At 35.3% G+C, this 16,840-nt stretch overlaps 1 protein-coding gene across 1 annotated transcript; it reads right to left on the bottom strand.

The window, feature by feature from the left end:
* Window positions 1-1,268: 1,268 nt before the first annotated feature.
* LOC129264537 (dnaJ homolog subfamily C member 4-like) lies at window positions 1,269-16,791 on the bottom strand. Its single transcript, XM_064102533.1, has 7 exons — window positions 16,682-16,791; window positions 10,265-10,392; window positions 9,682-9,784; window positions 6,396-6,598; window positions 5,368-5,526; window positions 2,954-3,040; window positions 1,269-1,517 (listed from the first exon to the last, which is right to left on the bottom strand). The coding sequence occupies exons 2-7, from the start codon at window positions 10,360-10,362 to the stop codon at window positions 1,424-1,426; spliced, it is 744 nt and encodes a 247-aa protein (XP_063958603.1). The 5' UTR covers window positions 10,363-10,392; window positions 16,682-16,791; the 3' UTR covers window positions 1,269-1,423.
* Window positions 16,792-16,840: the final 49 nt, after the last annotated feature.

Genomic DNA, 16,840 nt, shown 5'->3' with positions numbered 1-16,840 from the left:
ATGACATTATTAATACATCATCCATTTTATCTTTTGTATTATTCGCTGACGACACAAATATTTTTTTTTCTCATACAAATCCTACTTCGTTATACAATATTTTAAATCATGAAATAAACAAAGTATCACAGTGGTTCAAAGCTAACAAATTATCTTTGAACACACACAAAACTCACTACATATATTTTAAACATCACTCTCATATTTCTAACACTCAATTTCACCTACAGATTGACGGCAAGTCATTAGAACGGAAAACTCACTCTAAATTTTTAGGGGTTATCATAGATGAAGCTTTATCTTGGAATGAGCATCTGCACCATATTACAATGCGTATTTCGAGAAGCATTGGAATTATTTCTAAGTTAAAATTTATTTTGCCTCTTAAAACTTTATTCCTATTGTACAATTCCTAAGTACTCCCGTATATTACTTATTGTAACGTTGTTTGGGCTAATTGTGGCTCAACAAAGCTGACTTCTATTTTCAAATTACAAAAGAGAGTTATTCGCATTTGTACAGGATCTCATTACTTGGCTCACACTGATCCATTATTTTTCAAACAGAAAACACTAAAATTTGCCGACTTGTATACTCTTCAAGTAGCTATCATTATGTTTAAGTATATTAATAACCTACTCCCTTCGTCTTTTGATGATATGTTTAAGTTCAATAGTTATCATGGTCCAGACATTTGGAATAATCTTGCAGAAAATATTAAATCTTGTTCCACTTTATACTCTTTAAAATCAACTGTTAAAAGAAATATCATAAGATCTTATTCATCCCAACCTTCAAATTAATCCTCATTTACCACTATAAATTAAATAAAAAATATAAATTATACAGCTATCTTCTGCACCCGCACCTGCACCTGCATTGCACCCACTTGTTCAGTAATTATACCAATCATAGTCACGAACCCTTTTTATGAGGCCGCCATCAATTACAAGCTTAACCGCTCACGATGGCGGTCTCCTGCGTTCATTAAATTTTGTTAATGTTTCCTTTTTTATTATCAAAATGTGAAGTATATGCCCACACAATTTTTTTTCCTTCAAATTATGTATTATGTTTATATTGTATGCATTATGAATTATTTTGTATATTACAAACAATGTAAATATTTATGATAATGTATTGTGAACGCAGAAATAAAAATAAAACAAACAAACAAAAAACAATATAAAACCCAAACACCGTTTATGGGTGTCTAAAAACATAATTGTTAAATACCAAAGTAGAGAAATAGACCTTCATTTAAAAAAAAATATGGCTCATAATTAAAATCCATTTACCTAACCATAATCAGGTAAATTAAGTTAGGACAGATTTGATAGATGACAGAAGCAACTGTACCTGACAGTTAAAATGAATAAGTATGACCAAAAATAAAACCCATACTACAATCTTGTGATGTGCATCATGTGTCTCCTTCAAGTTGTTTGGCAAGCTTCATTTGGTTTGCATTGTGTCTTTCTCTTAATAACTCCATCTGTTTCCTGGGTCCATTTTTCCTGCAAAGGCAATACATTAATGATTAATAGCAAAATACAATTACATCCTTGAATATATTCACATCCCTGAATGCATCGAACTATAATCAAAATGTCATATTATTATCCATAATAAGTATCCCAAAAATATTGTTTAAAAATATTGTAAAAAAGATTACAATCTTCCAGAGATGCATCAAGGCGGGCCTTGAGGTCACATTTTGCCCGCCTTGACCTCGGCCTTGGTCTGTGTCACATGTACGAATTCTCTATGGGGTTTTCACCAGTGCAATCTTCTCCCTGCAATCTTCAATGAAATAATATTAATATTCAGAATTTTGATTGAATCATATCCCTGGTATATATCTGTAGCAACATTTAATAATGGACTGATGAAAAATAATCATCTTATTCCTTTGGCTAAAAATTCGTAAATTTGTGTTTGGTTCTGAAGGAGGAAGTTCACCATATTGCAAGTTGGTTTTAATGAAAAGCATAAAAAAGAAACATAAGTCCATTCATGGTTCATCACTGGTAAGGGAAACATCAACATCAGCATTATTTCATGGTTACCATTATCCTAATCATTAGCTAGCACATCAATGATGTGGAGCTCATCCCGCATCTCGCAACAAAATTTAACAATTTTAATTTCAGCCCAGTTGACACTGTAGTGAATTACATAGGTGACATAAATTGAGGATATAGAATTGAAATTGATGAAGAAATGACATAGAAGCATTTTTTGTGATCTATGAATAAATTTCATATAAATTAAGCATAAATAATTTTCTAGTCAAAATTTCTAAACTCTGTGTAGAACCTTGGTGAACCTCATGTAGCTCTCAGATGGAACAAAAATAATCAAAATCAATCAACAAATAAATAAGTATTTTTTGTGAGTTTGAAAATATATGAATAAATTAGCATATTTAATGAGTTTCAAAATTCTGTGTTGAAATTCTGTATTTCCACCTCGAGCTATCATATAAAGCAAACAAAATTGAAATTGATCAACAAATGAAGAAAAAACATTTTTTGTGATTTATGAATAAACTTTGCATAAATTAGCATAAATAATTTTCTAGACAAAATTTCAAAATTTTGTGTACAAGTTTGGTGAACCTCATGCAGCTCTACCAGATGGAAAAAAAAATCAAAATCGGTCAACAAATACAGAAGAAAAGGCATTTTCTGTGATTTATGAAACATTTTGCATATATAATTTTCTACTGAAAATTTCAAAATTCTGTGTAGAAGTTTTGAATCCCCCACCTAGTGCTATCATATAAAGCAAACAGAATTGAAATCGGACTTGAAATGGCGAAGAAGAAGCATTTTGAAATTGTGGACGGACGACAGACGACAGACGCCACGCCATAAGCTCATCTGGCCCTTCGGGCCGGATGAGCTAAAAACAAAAAATATCAAAATCAGAAACAAAATTATACTATTACCTTGCTCTCTCTTTGGCTTCGTTATACAGTTCTGCAATTTTCCTATCCTTAGCATCTAGTCTTTGTGTTGCATACTGGCTACTTTGTCTGGGAAAATGAAAAAAAAAAAAATTAAAACATGCAAGTATTATTTTGAATCTCATTACTTGTACATACTGAATTTAGGGAAAAAAATAAAAACTACCAACATATAAGCCATTTTGAAATTCCATTCTCCGCATGATCAGAAGCAGGTCATTGGTACTTAAGTGACATGGTGGTTTGATATTTAATGAGATAAGCACCAACTTTGATGTCTTGATTATTAATATATTCTTTTTAATTGTGTTTTTCATCAGATCCACAAAAACAACAATACTTCCACTAGCGACCGGTATCACAGTTAGCCAAGTACATTGCTATAACATCAAGCTAATGCATTCAAAGTAGAAATGCAACAAATACCTCCATAGAGTGTTCATTGGTGTGCTATTCTAGTCACATGGTCTATTAAATCTACCTTCATAATGAAAGAAATGAAAGGTCATTTGACCAAAATTGGCCACGAAGTAACTACAAAATGGTCTATTGAAATACCATAATAACAAGGGTAAAATGAAACGGGGAGGAATTTTAAAATTTCTTTAAATTGTGCAGCGACCTCCATACAACCATACAAAACCAACTGCAAAAAGTAGGAATAGAAACTAGGCAGTGAGAGGAAGATGTGCTACCCTTGTAAAATGACTCACTAAGAATCTATGACTCGGGACAGACAGAAAATAAACAAACCGTCATCTTTCGGACAGTGATATATCAATCAACTACCGGGATTAAGGGACTCACATTATTACTGCCCAGGAATTCAGTGTGGGACTCCTTTTGATAATAAATATTCCCAAACAGCAGGAGAGATAATCAAAGTAGCTATCCTAAATCTTAACTTTCAACCTGCATCTCCTTGCAATGTGCCTTGATGGAGAGCCTTCTTTGTATGTTTTGAAAGCAAAATGAATGACCGCTTATAAGAACCAGCATCCATTCGAAGCTTTTTTTTTTTTTTTTTAAATCTCCATTATTACCAGTAAGGTGTCTAAGAATCATTCTGAATTAAACCCCAATTCAAATCCTAAACCTGTTTTCAGACAAATTAAAGGAAACCAAAACCCAAGGAGAGAATCATTCTGATCGGAAGGGCAAAATGGGAGTTTCTAAGAAAGTCAACAAAACAATTTTCATTGAAATCTGTAATAAAACAAGAGACTTATGGAAGTTTGAAAAGTCTTGCAACACTTTATATAGGGATCCTCAAATTGACAATCATGCGTCAACTCATCTGTTTTGTACACATTATTTTCCCCTTTATTTTACATATTTCTGATATCTCCTCCTGACATTGATATACATGGTGTGAATTATACTTCCCTATGACATATGTTGTTTTCCAGTGGAAATATGGCATTTGGAAGATTATGAGGAAAGGCTGATAATTTGTGTGCAAAACAAATATAGAGATGTCCACAAAATCAGTCATTTTGAAGCACATTTGTTAATTCAAGGATCCCAATAGTAGTAGTAGTAGTAATAGGATTTATTTCTATAATAAAAGCATAAAATATGGTGGATTAAACAAAACAAACAGAAAAACAAAAACAAAAGTGAAGGGGTGTAAACCTAGTAACAGGGAATGGAAGGAGGGGGGTTCCGGAGTCCATTTTCTACAGATCAACAATCTTAGATTGGAAAACATTAATACTAGGGGATGATTTAATGAATTATAAGCCATGGTGCTTTTCTACTTGAAGGATCTTTCGATGTAATTTGTTCTTGGTTTGGGTTATTCAAATTTGGTTCCAAAACAGGAGGGATATGTAGCCTACCCGGTATGTGTTACTAACTCAAATCAATTTCTTAAATATTATGGGGAGAGATTGTTCATGATTTTATACATGAGAACAAGGGAGTGGTCATTTCTTCTTTTGTCCAACAATTGCCAATTAAGTGTATTATGCATTTCCAAAATAAATATTTGAGATTCGGGTTTAATCTGGAGTATAATACGGCCTGCCCTGTTTGGTAGTTGTTTTTTTAGGCGGTCTGTGTATTTCCTAAAGGCTGCATCGTAAACAACAATCAACTACATATTAATTTCAGAGTCGATTCACCTAAGGATCGCTGCAATCTTCCCAGAAAACCAACTAATTGACCTAATTTTTGCAACATGTTGTCTACATGCAAATTAAAATTAAAATAATGATCAAAAGCGTTGCAGGACAAATTTCCTGATTATGATAAACCTTCTTTTAAGCTGATGATCTCATCTTATCGTTCTCAGATTGATTCTATCCTTAATGTTTGGTTTCCTTTTATACAAAATCACTTGTCATAGGAGCAATGGTTGGGTCACGGATGACCTTACACCAAACAGAACTTACTTGAAAACAAAGAAATGGAAGACAGCACCAGTAAAGATGAATGCTATACATCCATACACTACATATGAGTTTCTAACCCTCCTGAGTCCTTTGATTCCATAGTAGTTCTCATTGACCTTCTCATCACCACCTGCTCTGAAGATGTGAGTTCTTGGAAACCTGATCAAAGAAAAAAAATGAAATTCTATTTTATTTTCAAGTACAAAACCATACCTTCATCAATCAATCTTGTCAGGGATGGGTTTCAAATAGATATCCAACCGTCCAATATCAACCGTTCCCATAGACTTCCTCTTCCCACATGAGACAAGTTTGACCAGCAACGACGACAACAAGGCCGCAGCCAACATAACATTTTGTTATGTATGCATTAAAAAAAACTATGACCGAATAGTGCAATTCATAAAACATAACACTGTTTTGTATGCCCAGGGAAAATAAATATCGGACAATTCCTATAATACTTACACACCATTATTCTCACACTTTTTGAAGAACATGATGGTGCTTTGAATTCAATATTTAATCTGGGGTTCATTTTTACATTACTATAATCAAAATGAATATCAATAGGCCTACAATAGCAGCACACTTTAAAGAACAGGGGAAAAAATGTTTTCTTACCAATTAACATCATGCGGCTCACATTTTGCAAAGTGAAAAATTCCCTTAAATTAAAGTCTGAAATTGGGCGACTCACTATATAAAAAGTGGTTGTTACAATTGATATTATTGACAATATTGCCAATATTGTCAATAATATTGACGTTTGTGCATACTTATACGCACAAATACTTATTTATGAATGGTGACAATTAGTGTCAATTTTGTTATTCACAATTTACTGTGGAAATATTGTATCAAAACTTAACAGGAAATGGGGTTCAACCAAAACTTGTGATGCATGCTATGTATCGTTAATCTAGCTTGCTGGCATGTATAGCGGATCATACAAACAGGTGACAGGGTTTCAGTCTTTGTGAGAAAGCAAAGTTAGTTGGGACCCTGAAAGAAACTGACTATCTTACCAATCTGCTTCACTGTGTCCACCGAATGGGTTGTCCGGTGAGACATCCATATTGTGTACTCTGATCTCCTTTACATGTGGCCTGGTAAGACTCAGATCATACTCTCTCCTAGAGGTTGTTTTACTTAGGATTCCATACGCCTCACTCAGCTGCACAAAGCGATCGTGTTGATCAGGGTTCTGGGGATTGGCATCGGGATGGAGCTGGATGGGTAACAATTAGGAAAAGAATTCAAGATGGCATCAATCTAAAGCCGCCTCACAATATGCGATTCGTTGCGATCCAAATTTCAAATTAATTGTGAAAACATTTGATATGGATATTCCAACTAATAAGATATCACGGATCAAAGTTCAGAATAGTGGTAGGACTATACTGAAATCGAAATTCAGTCTAATTCGAGCTTCCCTGGAGGAATAAAACAAATTAAACTCCAAATCGTAATAACGTCATCATCGGCTGTGACTTGAAGACGATTTGGACTTTGCTCCGACCATAGGCAGAGCTGCCAACCACACTTGACAAAAAATCCTATATTTCACCCCAAAAATCCTATTTTTAGACAAAAAATCCTATTCGTACCCGTTATGTACTTTCCTACTATACATCTCATTATTTTGTTGTGCTCACCGTAATTTTTACATCCGACAAGCAAGGTTCTACATTAACTTTTTTTAGTGCTGGCCCGTTCGGGCCACCAAAACCTTCAAATTATTTGTTTTGATGGCCCGATATTAAAGTTTGGTGGCCCCAAAAATATAAAGAAAAACATTAAAAATGAATACAACAAACTTCTGAAATATCAATTCTGCAGCCACTACCACTAAGTCACTTTCATTTTGTACATCTTGTATGTAAATCTTGTTTGCTGTTATTTTACTTTGCTAATTGATTTGTGGTAAAATATAAATTGTTCTATCATTGTAAATATGAAATGATTGAAAGAGAGTGAAATGTATTGTTCCCAGGATGTGTGGACTTTAAAAAAAATCTCTGTATAGACACACACTCATAATAGTAAAAATAGTGCAAAGCTAACTCATATAAATGTACAAAACAATGATTTTTCCTTTCTTCCTCTTTGAATCCTAAAACCTAGATTATACAGGCTCCAAATCCCATTTATTTTTGTTTTCTCTTTTGCAGCATATTATAGCGGAGAAAATCACAGAAAAATATGCTGCAAAATTAGAACAATGCATAAAAGTGGGAAACGAGCAAAAAAAAATTAAAAGAATATTACAAAAAGAAAACAAAAATAATTAAAAATAAGTGAAATAAAACAAAAGAAAGAAAATGAAGAAAAACAGAACAGGAAAAAGAAGTAAAAAAGAAAAAAAAATAAAGAAAAAAAGAAACAAAAGAAAATGAAAAAAAAAATTAATAAAACAAAATTAATAAAAAATGGGGAAGGGGTAAAAATGAGAAGCCATTACAAATATTTTTAACAGCTGTACGTAGCAACAGTTTAAGCCAATTGAGCAAATAATTTTCACTCACCTTTTGGGGATGGCGCATTTCAATTTTTATAACCTTAATTTCGCTTGTATTATTTTTTCAGTAGAAACATATTCTTTAATCAGGCATATTCAATGGGAAGGGTTATATGGTTTAACCACTGTCAAAAAAAAAAAAAAAATAAGAAAACGGCAAAAGTTATATCTGGAAAAAAAGTGTGAGAAGTCCTTTACTTTGTTTGCCAAAATATTTGAAAAATTCACATTTCATATCAATGAAATGCCTTCCCAAAGTATTTTCTTTCTGAAGAGTGGTTTAAGAAGTCATTTATAAACAAAAAAGAAAAAAACGGCCTGCTTATTTTTTGCTAGAAAAGACACAGCTTCGAAAGAAACCAAGTATCAACATACATACAAATGCACATATGGGACTGTGATGTACTCACCTATGTGTTTTTATGTGTATTAATACATTTGGAAATCGGTCTTTTTGAGTCAAAAGAGAGGTCATAATTCCTGTTTTTAATGCTTGCAAATAGTCAGTTTACACCAGATTTGAGTAATATGGACTGTAGAAGGGCAATTCATTGTTGTAAAATGTGACTTTGACATAGATTTTCAAAGTTCTGTGGAAGATTTCTTAGCAGCAACATTTCGTATCATAGCTCCCCGAGTCTGAATAGGCTGATAGCGCACAGATAGCTACATGTAGCTGCAGTGGTTTCATGCAAAGCTCACGCACGCCAGCCAGCCGCCCGGCTGGATAATAGCTACTGTATGTTATAGCGGTAAGCCTATGTACTGTCATGTGTGTGTGTATTTGTGTGTAGATCAACAAAAAGGGCGCATGACAAATTGGTTGCAATTTGAACTGTAAAAAGTTGATAAATGCGTGCAAAATCGGGAGAAAAATTGCGCTACTGTGAAAATTATTGGTTGCCCGATTCGGGCCACCAAAACTTAACATTTTTCAATAATGATTGCCCGAGGTGGATTTCTGTAATGTCGATCTTGCCATAGCTATATTTTCAAAAAATCGTATTTTATTTGTAAAAATCCTAGTGTCGTATTTTAAGTGAAAAATCGTACGGAATACGACAAAATCGTACTATTTGGCAGCTCTGCATAGGGCTTGCCACAAAGTAAAAATATGATTTAAGTTTCCCTAACAATATGACAAACTTTGAATAAAATAATTTTACTTTTTGGAACGTTCATATTTAATGCAAAATGCGATTTCTTGAAAAATTGCGTCGCACCAGATCGCATAGTGTGAGACAGGCTTAAGAGATATAAATGTCAGCAGCAGTGGGTGTGTGTGACTGTAGATATCTAACTTCATTTGCTCTATGTTGTGTGCATTTACTGAGACTTCCAAAAAAACATAATAAGAACAAACACTTCAGTTGAATCCCCTAAGAAAGCACTCAACTATCATACCTTCACCCTAAAATAATCAGCTAATGAGCAGTTCATATTCATATAGAAGTGAGGATTAGAATCGTGTTTTATGTTTGATTTATATGTGCTCCATGACGTCATATGATTATTGTAGGTTTAAGTAATGGATTGCACATTAACTGTTACTATTTAGAGAATTTTCTATAAATTTAATTAGTAAATAAACTGTTTATTATGCAGATAAGCTATTAATTTTGGAGAGTCTGTTAATACATATTTATATCAACTGTTTTCAAATATTTGTCGCACAGATTAACTGTTGAGCAAGAGAGAACAAGTAGAACAAAAAATAGGGAGAGAAAGAGAGAAAAGGTGGTGGAAGAGTATACATGTACCTGAAACTTCCAATGACAGGCATACACACTTACCATTTTAGACAATTCAAAGTATGCTGCTTTAATTTCTAAACTGGTTGCATCTTTTGGCAAACCTAAAGTCTCATAATGGTTTGATTGTGTCTGGCTCCTAAGCCTGTAAATGAACAGAGAAATAAATAATCCTTTGAGACTTTAGAACAAATGTTACAACTGTCATTCACACAAAAATCTGTCACTGATATAATTACTTGAAAAGAACTTGATTAATTTATCACTGACAAAAATGTATTAGTACAAGTAAGAACGTGGATAGACTTGACATCAATGATCATCAAACATGACAAATTTAGGAATCCACATACTGAAAATAACAGGTAATGGAAAAAAAATTGCAACAATGTGACTGACAACATGACCATATAGTACAGATTTACTTATTCCTATTAGTGGGAGACTAGTGTCCCTAAGAAGCACTATCCTAGTAGAGAAATATATAATTACTTTTAATACTTTTAACATGAAAATTCTTCTTTACAGTATAACCTTTAAAAAACCCTTTAAACAATAATGTACACTGTCTTAACAAGCAAAGATTAATATTAATATAAAGATGAAGCTTCAAGCCATGACAAACCTTATTCCTGTTGTTATTCCTCTAACATGGTGCAGACTTTGAAGTATAAGTTTGTGCTGACATCTGGTGCATAGCGTGAAAGCATTGGTAAATGGCATCTTGCTTCTGTCATAACACTCGAAAGATTCCTTTAGGAAAAAAAACAAACAAAACAAAACAGAATTAAACTCAAGGTTATTAAAAGGGGAATCTACCCGAGGTGACTCACACTTTAGTAATGTCCTTTATCAATCTGATGTCAATTAGTTTTAAAAAAAACACGTACTAAATACGGCTAAAATGTACTGGTTGGCAGGTCTGTTAAAGTCTTCTCTATTTTGTGGTGGATGATGGATCTTAATAAAAAAGAACAGGAGTTTACGCCTACATGTTCTAAGTTTCATTTGACTTCGGATCAAACACAGACAAGATGCCCCAACAAGCAACATTCTTCAACAGTAACATAGAGTCATTTAGAACAAAGAGTGCCAGATGAGTCTGCTGTTTATTTCAGTGCACTTCACTGTGGCACCTCGCACTGATACACAGATTGTTTTTAACCCGGGGTAGCTTTGGAGCTGCTGAAAAGGATTATTCTTCAAAGTCTAGAGGTCAAGTCCACCCCAGAAAATTGTTGATTTGCATTGATAGAGAAAACTCACATAAGCAAGCATAATGCTAAAACTTCATCAAAATCAGATGTGAAATAAGAAAGTTATCATCACATTTTAAAGTTTCACTTATTTTTCACAAAAACACAAAATAGTGAATCTTAATCATTAATGACTCAGTGATATGCAAACGAGATTTGAGGGAAATTATAAGATGGCAAATATAGCGATCTTAAACGCTTATATATAAGCGTCGAAATTTGTAGCCATCTCCTTGTATTAGTGTATATTATACGACATGTCAAATTGTAGCGAACTAGTTCGCTATTTCCAGATCTCCTCTATATATATATACACGACGGGAAATTGTAGCGAACTAGTTCGCTATTTTCCAGATCTCCTGTATATACATACGATGGGAAATTGTAGCGAACTAGTTCGCTATTTTCCAGATCTCCTCTATATATATATACACGACGGGAAATTGTAGCGAACTAGTTCGCTATTTTCCAGATCTCCTGTATATACATACGATGGGAAATTGTAGCGAACTAGTTCGCTATTTTCCAGATCTCCTCTATATACATACGATGGGAAATTGTAGCGAACTAGTTCGCTATTTTCCAATTCTCCTCTATGTATACGATGGGAAATTGTAGCGAACTAGTTCGCTATTTTCCAATTCTCCTCTATGTATACGATGGGAAATTGTAGCGAACTAGTTCGCTATTTTCCAGATCTCCTCTATATACATACGACGGGAAATTGTAGCGAACTAGTTCGCTATTTCCAGATCTCCTCTATATATATATATACACGACGGGAAATTGTAGCGAACTAGTTCGCTATTTTCCAGATCTCCTGTATATACATACGATGGGAAATTGTAGCGAACTAGTTCGCTATTTTCCAGATCTCCTCTTAACGACGGGAAATTGTAGCGAACTAGTTCGCTATTTCCAGATCTGCTCTATATATATACACGACGGGAAATTGTAGCGAACTAGTTCGCTATTTTCCAGATCTCCTGTATATACATACGATGGGAAATTGTAGCGAACTAGTTCGCTATTTTCCAGATCTCCTCTTAACGACGGGAAATTGTAGCGAACTAGTTCGCTATTTCCAAATCTGCTCTATATATATATATACGACGGGAAATTGTAGCGAACTAGTTCGCTATTTTCCAGATCTCCTGTATATACACGACGGGCGGAAATTGTAGCGAACTAGTTCGCTATTTTCCAGATCTCCTGTATATACACGACGGGCGGAAATGGTAGCGAACTAGTTCGCTATTTCCAGATCTCCTCGATATATACACCAGTGGGAATTGTAGCGAACTAGTTCGCTATTTCGGATCTCCTCGATTATAGACGAGGGGCAGGGGCGGATCCAGCTTTCGCCAATAGGGGGGGGCCGAAAAATATTTTTATCAACGTTTTTCTCGATTGGCCGCTATAATCTGATTTTTTCGGTTTTTTAGGGGGTAGTCCTAACGAGAGACTGAAGTTTTAAGTATATGTTAATTTTATTATTATAAACAAGATAAGGTATCTCGTGTGGTCTTAATATATAATGCGAGCGCGAAGCGCGAGCTCAAATTCTTTGATATTTCATGTCCTTAGACCTGAAGATTCTGAAGATAATTATAATTATGAAAAAAGATAAGTATCCAACTAAACAACGCGAGCGCGAAGCGCGAGCCTAAATTTTATCATAGTAACGTGAAAAGGGACTCAATTAGGACGGTTTTTAGTGATCACCAATTAAATAATGAGAGTGCGAAGTGCGAGCTCAAAATTGTTGATATTCCGACCTGAAAACTGGACAGTCTAAGCGCGTTTTTATTTAAATACAGAAAAAGCTGTGTTTCTCAAATAATTAAATGCGAGCGCGAAGCACGAGCTCATTTTCTTTTATAAACTGACATGATAAAGGAGAATTTTGACATATTTTGGTAAGAATTTCCAGAGGATAGGTAACTCACAAATCAAACAATGCCAGCGCGCAGCGCGAGCTGAAAACTTTGATATAAACAATTTGTGTAAAACAGACAAAATAATAAAGCTTGATGTGCGAGCTAAAATATTGTGTGCAAAATTGATTTCAGATCTGGATGTATAAGTGCCATTTAATCCTCTTGAATGGGATTCATTACACAATCAATGCGAGCGCGAAGCGCGAGCGAAATTTTTTATATAAAGTTTATTTTCTAATTCTCCCCTTCACCCTTTTATTGTTTCCTTTCGGGGTTGGCCGGCCGTTACGAGGTTGTAAATTACACATCATGGGTATGATACCTCTTTCTTACTTTTCTTTCTGTTTTTCATAGTTTCTATCAAGTTAAAGAGTACACTTTTTCTGCAGGTTGTCAAAAAATAGGGGGGGCCGGGGCCGGCTCGGCCCCCTCCTGGATCCGCGCCTGAGGGGAAATTGTAGCGAACTAGTTCGCTATATCCAGATCTCCTCGATATATACACCAGTGGGAATTGTAGCGAACTAGTTCGCTATTTTTCGGATCTCCTCGATATATACGATTGGAATTTTAGCGAACTAGTTCGCTATTTTGGATCTCCTCGATATATAGACGAGGGGAAATTGTAGCGAACTAGTTCGCTATTTCCAGATCTCCTCGATATATACACCAGTGGGAATTGTAGCGAACTAGTTCGCTATTTTTCGGATCTCCTCGATATATACGATTGGAATTGTAGCGAACTAGTTCGCTATTTTCCAGATCTCCTCTAGGGCCTATATATACGATGGGAATTGTAGCGAACTAGTTCGCTATTTCCAGATCTCCTCGATATATACACCAGTGGGAATTGTAGCGAACTAGTTCGCTATTTTTCGGATCTCCTCGATATATACGATTGGAATTGTAGCGAACTAGTTCGCTATTTTCCAGATCTCCTCTAGGGCCTATATATACGATGGGAATTGTAGCGAACTAGTTCGCTATTTTTTCGGATCCCCCCGATATATAGACGAGGGGGAATTGTAGCGAACTAGTTTGCTATTTTCCAGATCTCCTCTAACAATACGATTGGAATTGTAGCGAACTAGTTCGCTATTTTTTTCGGATCTCCTCGATATATAGACGAGGGGAAATTGTAGCTAACTAGTTCGCTATTTCCAGATCTCCTCTATATATACGATTGGAATTGTAGTGAACTAGTTCGCAATTTTTTCGGATCTCCTCGATATATACACCAGAATAGTGAACTAGTTCGCTATTTTCCAGATCTCCTCTCTATATACATACGACGGCAGTGGCGTAACTACGGGGGGGGGTATTGGGGGCACGTGCCCTTCCCCTCAACCCCCAATCGGCTGACAAAAAAAAAAACGGGGAAAAGGAGAAAAAGAGGGAGAAAAGAAGAGGAACGTAGTGGGAAAGAAGAAATTATTATTCATTATAATGGTATATTATATTATAATCATGTTACATAGAAAACACTTTTATCCTAACTTTATGAAACATTATTGCTCAGGGCCTATGATGTCATTGTTCCTGGTGCTCGCATTGTCTGTTTATATATAAACCTGTTGTACGAAAAACTCCTGTTTCAAGTCAATATACACCAAATATATTATTGTTTATGCAGTTACATATATGCTTCTTTTTCATGACTACTTAAAGTGATTGCCCCATGTTAAGGTCTTAATATAAAATATTTCCTGTCCTTGATTACGTTCGCATCAGTGGATTGGTGTGATATGTCTGTTCTCCGTGAATTCCTAAAATCAGTCATAAAAATGTCCCTTTTTCTGATCTGAATATCAAACATTTTCAGCTCGCGCTTTGCGCTCGCATCATTTGGTTAGTTAACTACGTATGGTCTTAGTGAATTCCTACAACAAGCTATATAATGCCCCTCTTCATGTTTAAATTTCCTTCGCGCTAGCAATATTTGATTAGTGAGATGCGTATGTTGTTCATGATTACAATGAGTACAAGTGCTTCATAAGTGTTTAAATTTAATTCTATCAAAATCACCAAGCGCTTAATTGGCATTGGCATTAGATCTATGGTGAGATATGTATACTATAATTTTATAAAGGGATTATTCCTATAATATAGTCCTTAAGATCTCCCTGTTTGGGGACAATATATACACACATTTCGGATCGCGCTTCGCGCTCGCATTGTTTAGCGAGACAGATACGTATCATGATTACAAAGTCGATTATAATGTCCCTTTTTAGGTCTGAATATCAAATATTTTCAGCTCGCGCTTCGCGCTCGCATTATTTGATTGATGAGATGCGTATTTTTTTAATTCATGATTACAAATGACTACAAGTGCTTCCTTAAAATGTCTCTATTAGGTCAGTATACCTGACATCTGAGCGTGCTTCGCGCTAAGTGGTCTTTGAGTCACTATGATTGACTCAAAATTTTTGCTGCCCCCCCCCCCAATGCTGTGACCCACGGTACGCCACTACACTCTTAAAAATGCGTGGTCGGATTTTGCGCGGTCAAAATAAATAGCGAACTAGTTCGCTACAATTTCCCGTCGTTAAGAGGAGATCTGGAAAATAGCGAACTAGTTCGCTACAATTTCCCGTCGTGTATATATATATAGAGGAGATCTGGAAAATAGCGAACTAGTTCGCTACAATTTCCCATCGTATGTATATACAGGAGATCTGGAAAATAGCGAACTAGTTCGCTACAATTTCCCGTCGTGTATATATATATAGAGGAGATCTGGAAAATAGCGAACTAGTTCGCTACAATTTCCCATCGTATACATAGAGGAGAATTGGAAAATAGCGAACTAGTTCGCTACAATTTCCCATCGTATGTATATAGAGGAGATCTGGAAAATAGCGAACTAGTTCGCTACAATTTCCCGTCGTTAAGAGGAGATCTGGAAAATAGCGAACTAGTTCGCTACAATTTCCCATCGTATGTATATACAGGAGATCTGGAAAATAGCGAACTAGTTCGCTACAATTTCCCGTCGTGTATATATATATAGAGGAGATCTGGAAATAGCGAACTAGTTCGCTACAATTTGACACGTCGTATAATATAGACTAATACAAGGAGATGGCTACAAATTTCGACGCTTATATATAACTTGCGTTGAAGATCGCTATATTTGCCATCTATAAAATACCGGAGATTTGATGTCTGTCACTATTTCTTTTTTTTTTATTGCTTTGAATTACACAATTTTTCAAAGTACCCCCCCCCCCCCGATCAGTCACTCCGCTCCCACACCAGAACTCAAGACACTAATCACCCCCAATCATCACAAGAAATCAACATTTTATAAACATTTCGTTGTGATCTCCCGTTCCTATTAAATAGCGCATTTTCTCGACATCGTTGGAAAGGAAAATAAAAATGAATATAAGTCACGGAGTCGGAGTCGAGAACTCAGATTAATTGCACGATCTAGGTAGTATCAGCACGCATTTTAAAATTGCTTTGACTTCGAAACTGTTTAAAAATTGCGCCGTGTGGCAAGACTTGCCAAGTCAGACTCAAATAGCCACCGATCACACTGACACACTCTGTATGATTGGCGATCAGTGTGAAACAGCCGGTCAGCCGTGATTAGATCGTTATATCGGCTGTCGATCCGACGTCTCGGTTACACTTACAAACACAATTACAAGGTTAATTTTAAGCACAATCTACGGTCATGACGGTACACAATTTTACACATGTCGGACTACATAGAGACAAGCTTGATTTGTATCAGTTAGATTTAACATTTATAATTGATGGTGGGTAAGATTTTGAGATGTCAAAATACAACCATATAATCAACCATCGCGTATATTCACAGCGATTGTTATACCTTACCTATAGATTGACGTTCCTCTCCATTAAAAGGGAATAAGGCGGTGGCTTTTTCACAAGTTTGTCTGAACTCTGAATTTTGTTGTTGTGTAACACAATGTCTCGCCGTAGATGGGGTTAGTACATTTACTGCAAGGCCCTATATAAACAAGGTTGCGACAA

Source organism: Lytechinus pictus, chromosome 7 (genome assembly GCF_037042905.1).
Source record: "Lytechinus pictus isolate F3 Inbred chromosome 7, Lp3.0, whole genome shotgun sequence".
In the NCBI taxonomy this organism is placed as follows: domain Eukaryota; kingdom Metazoa; phylum Echinodermata; class Echinoidea; order Temnopleuroida; family Toxopneustidae; genus Lytechinus; species Lytechinus pictus.
Note: the sequence above shows the minus strand (reverse complement) of the source record. Positions and strands in the feature narration are given on the sequence as shown.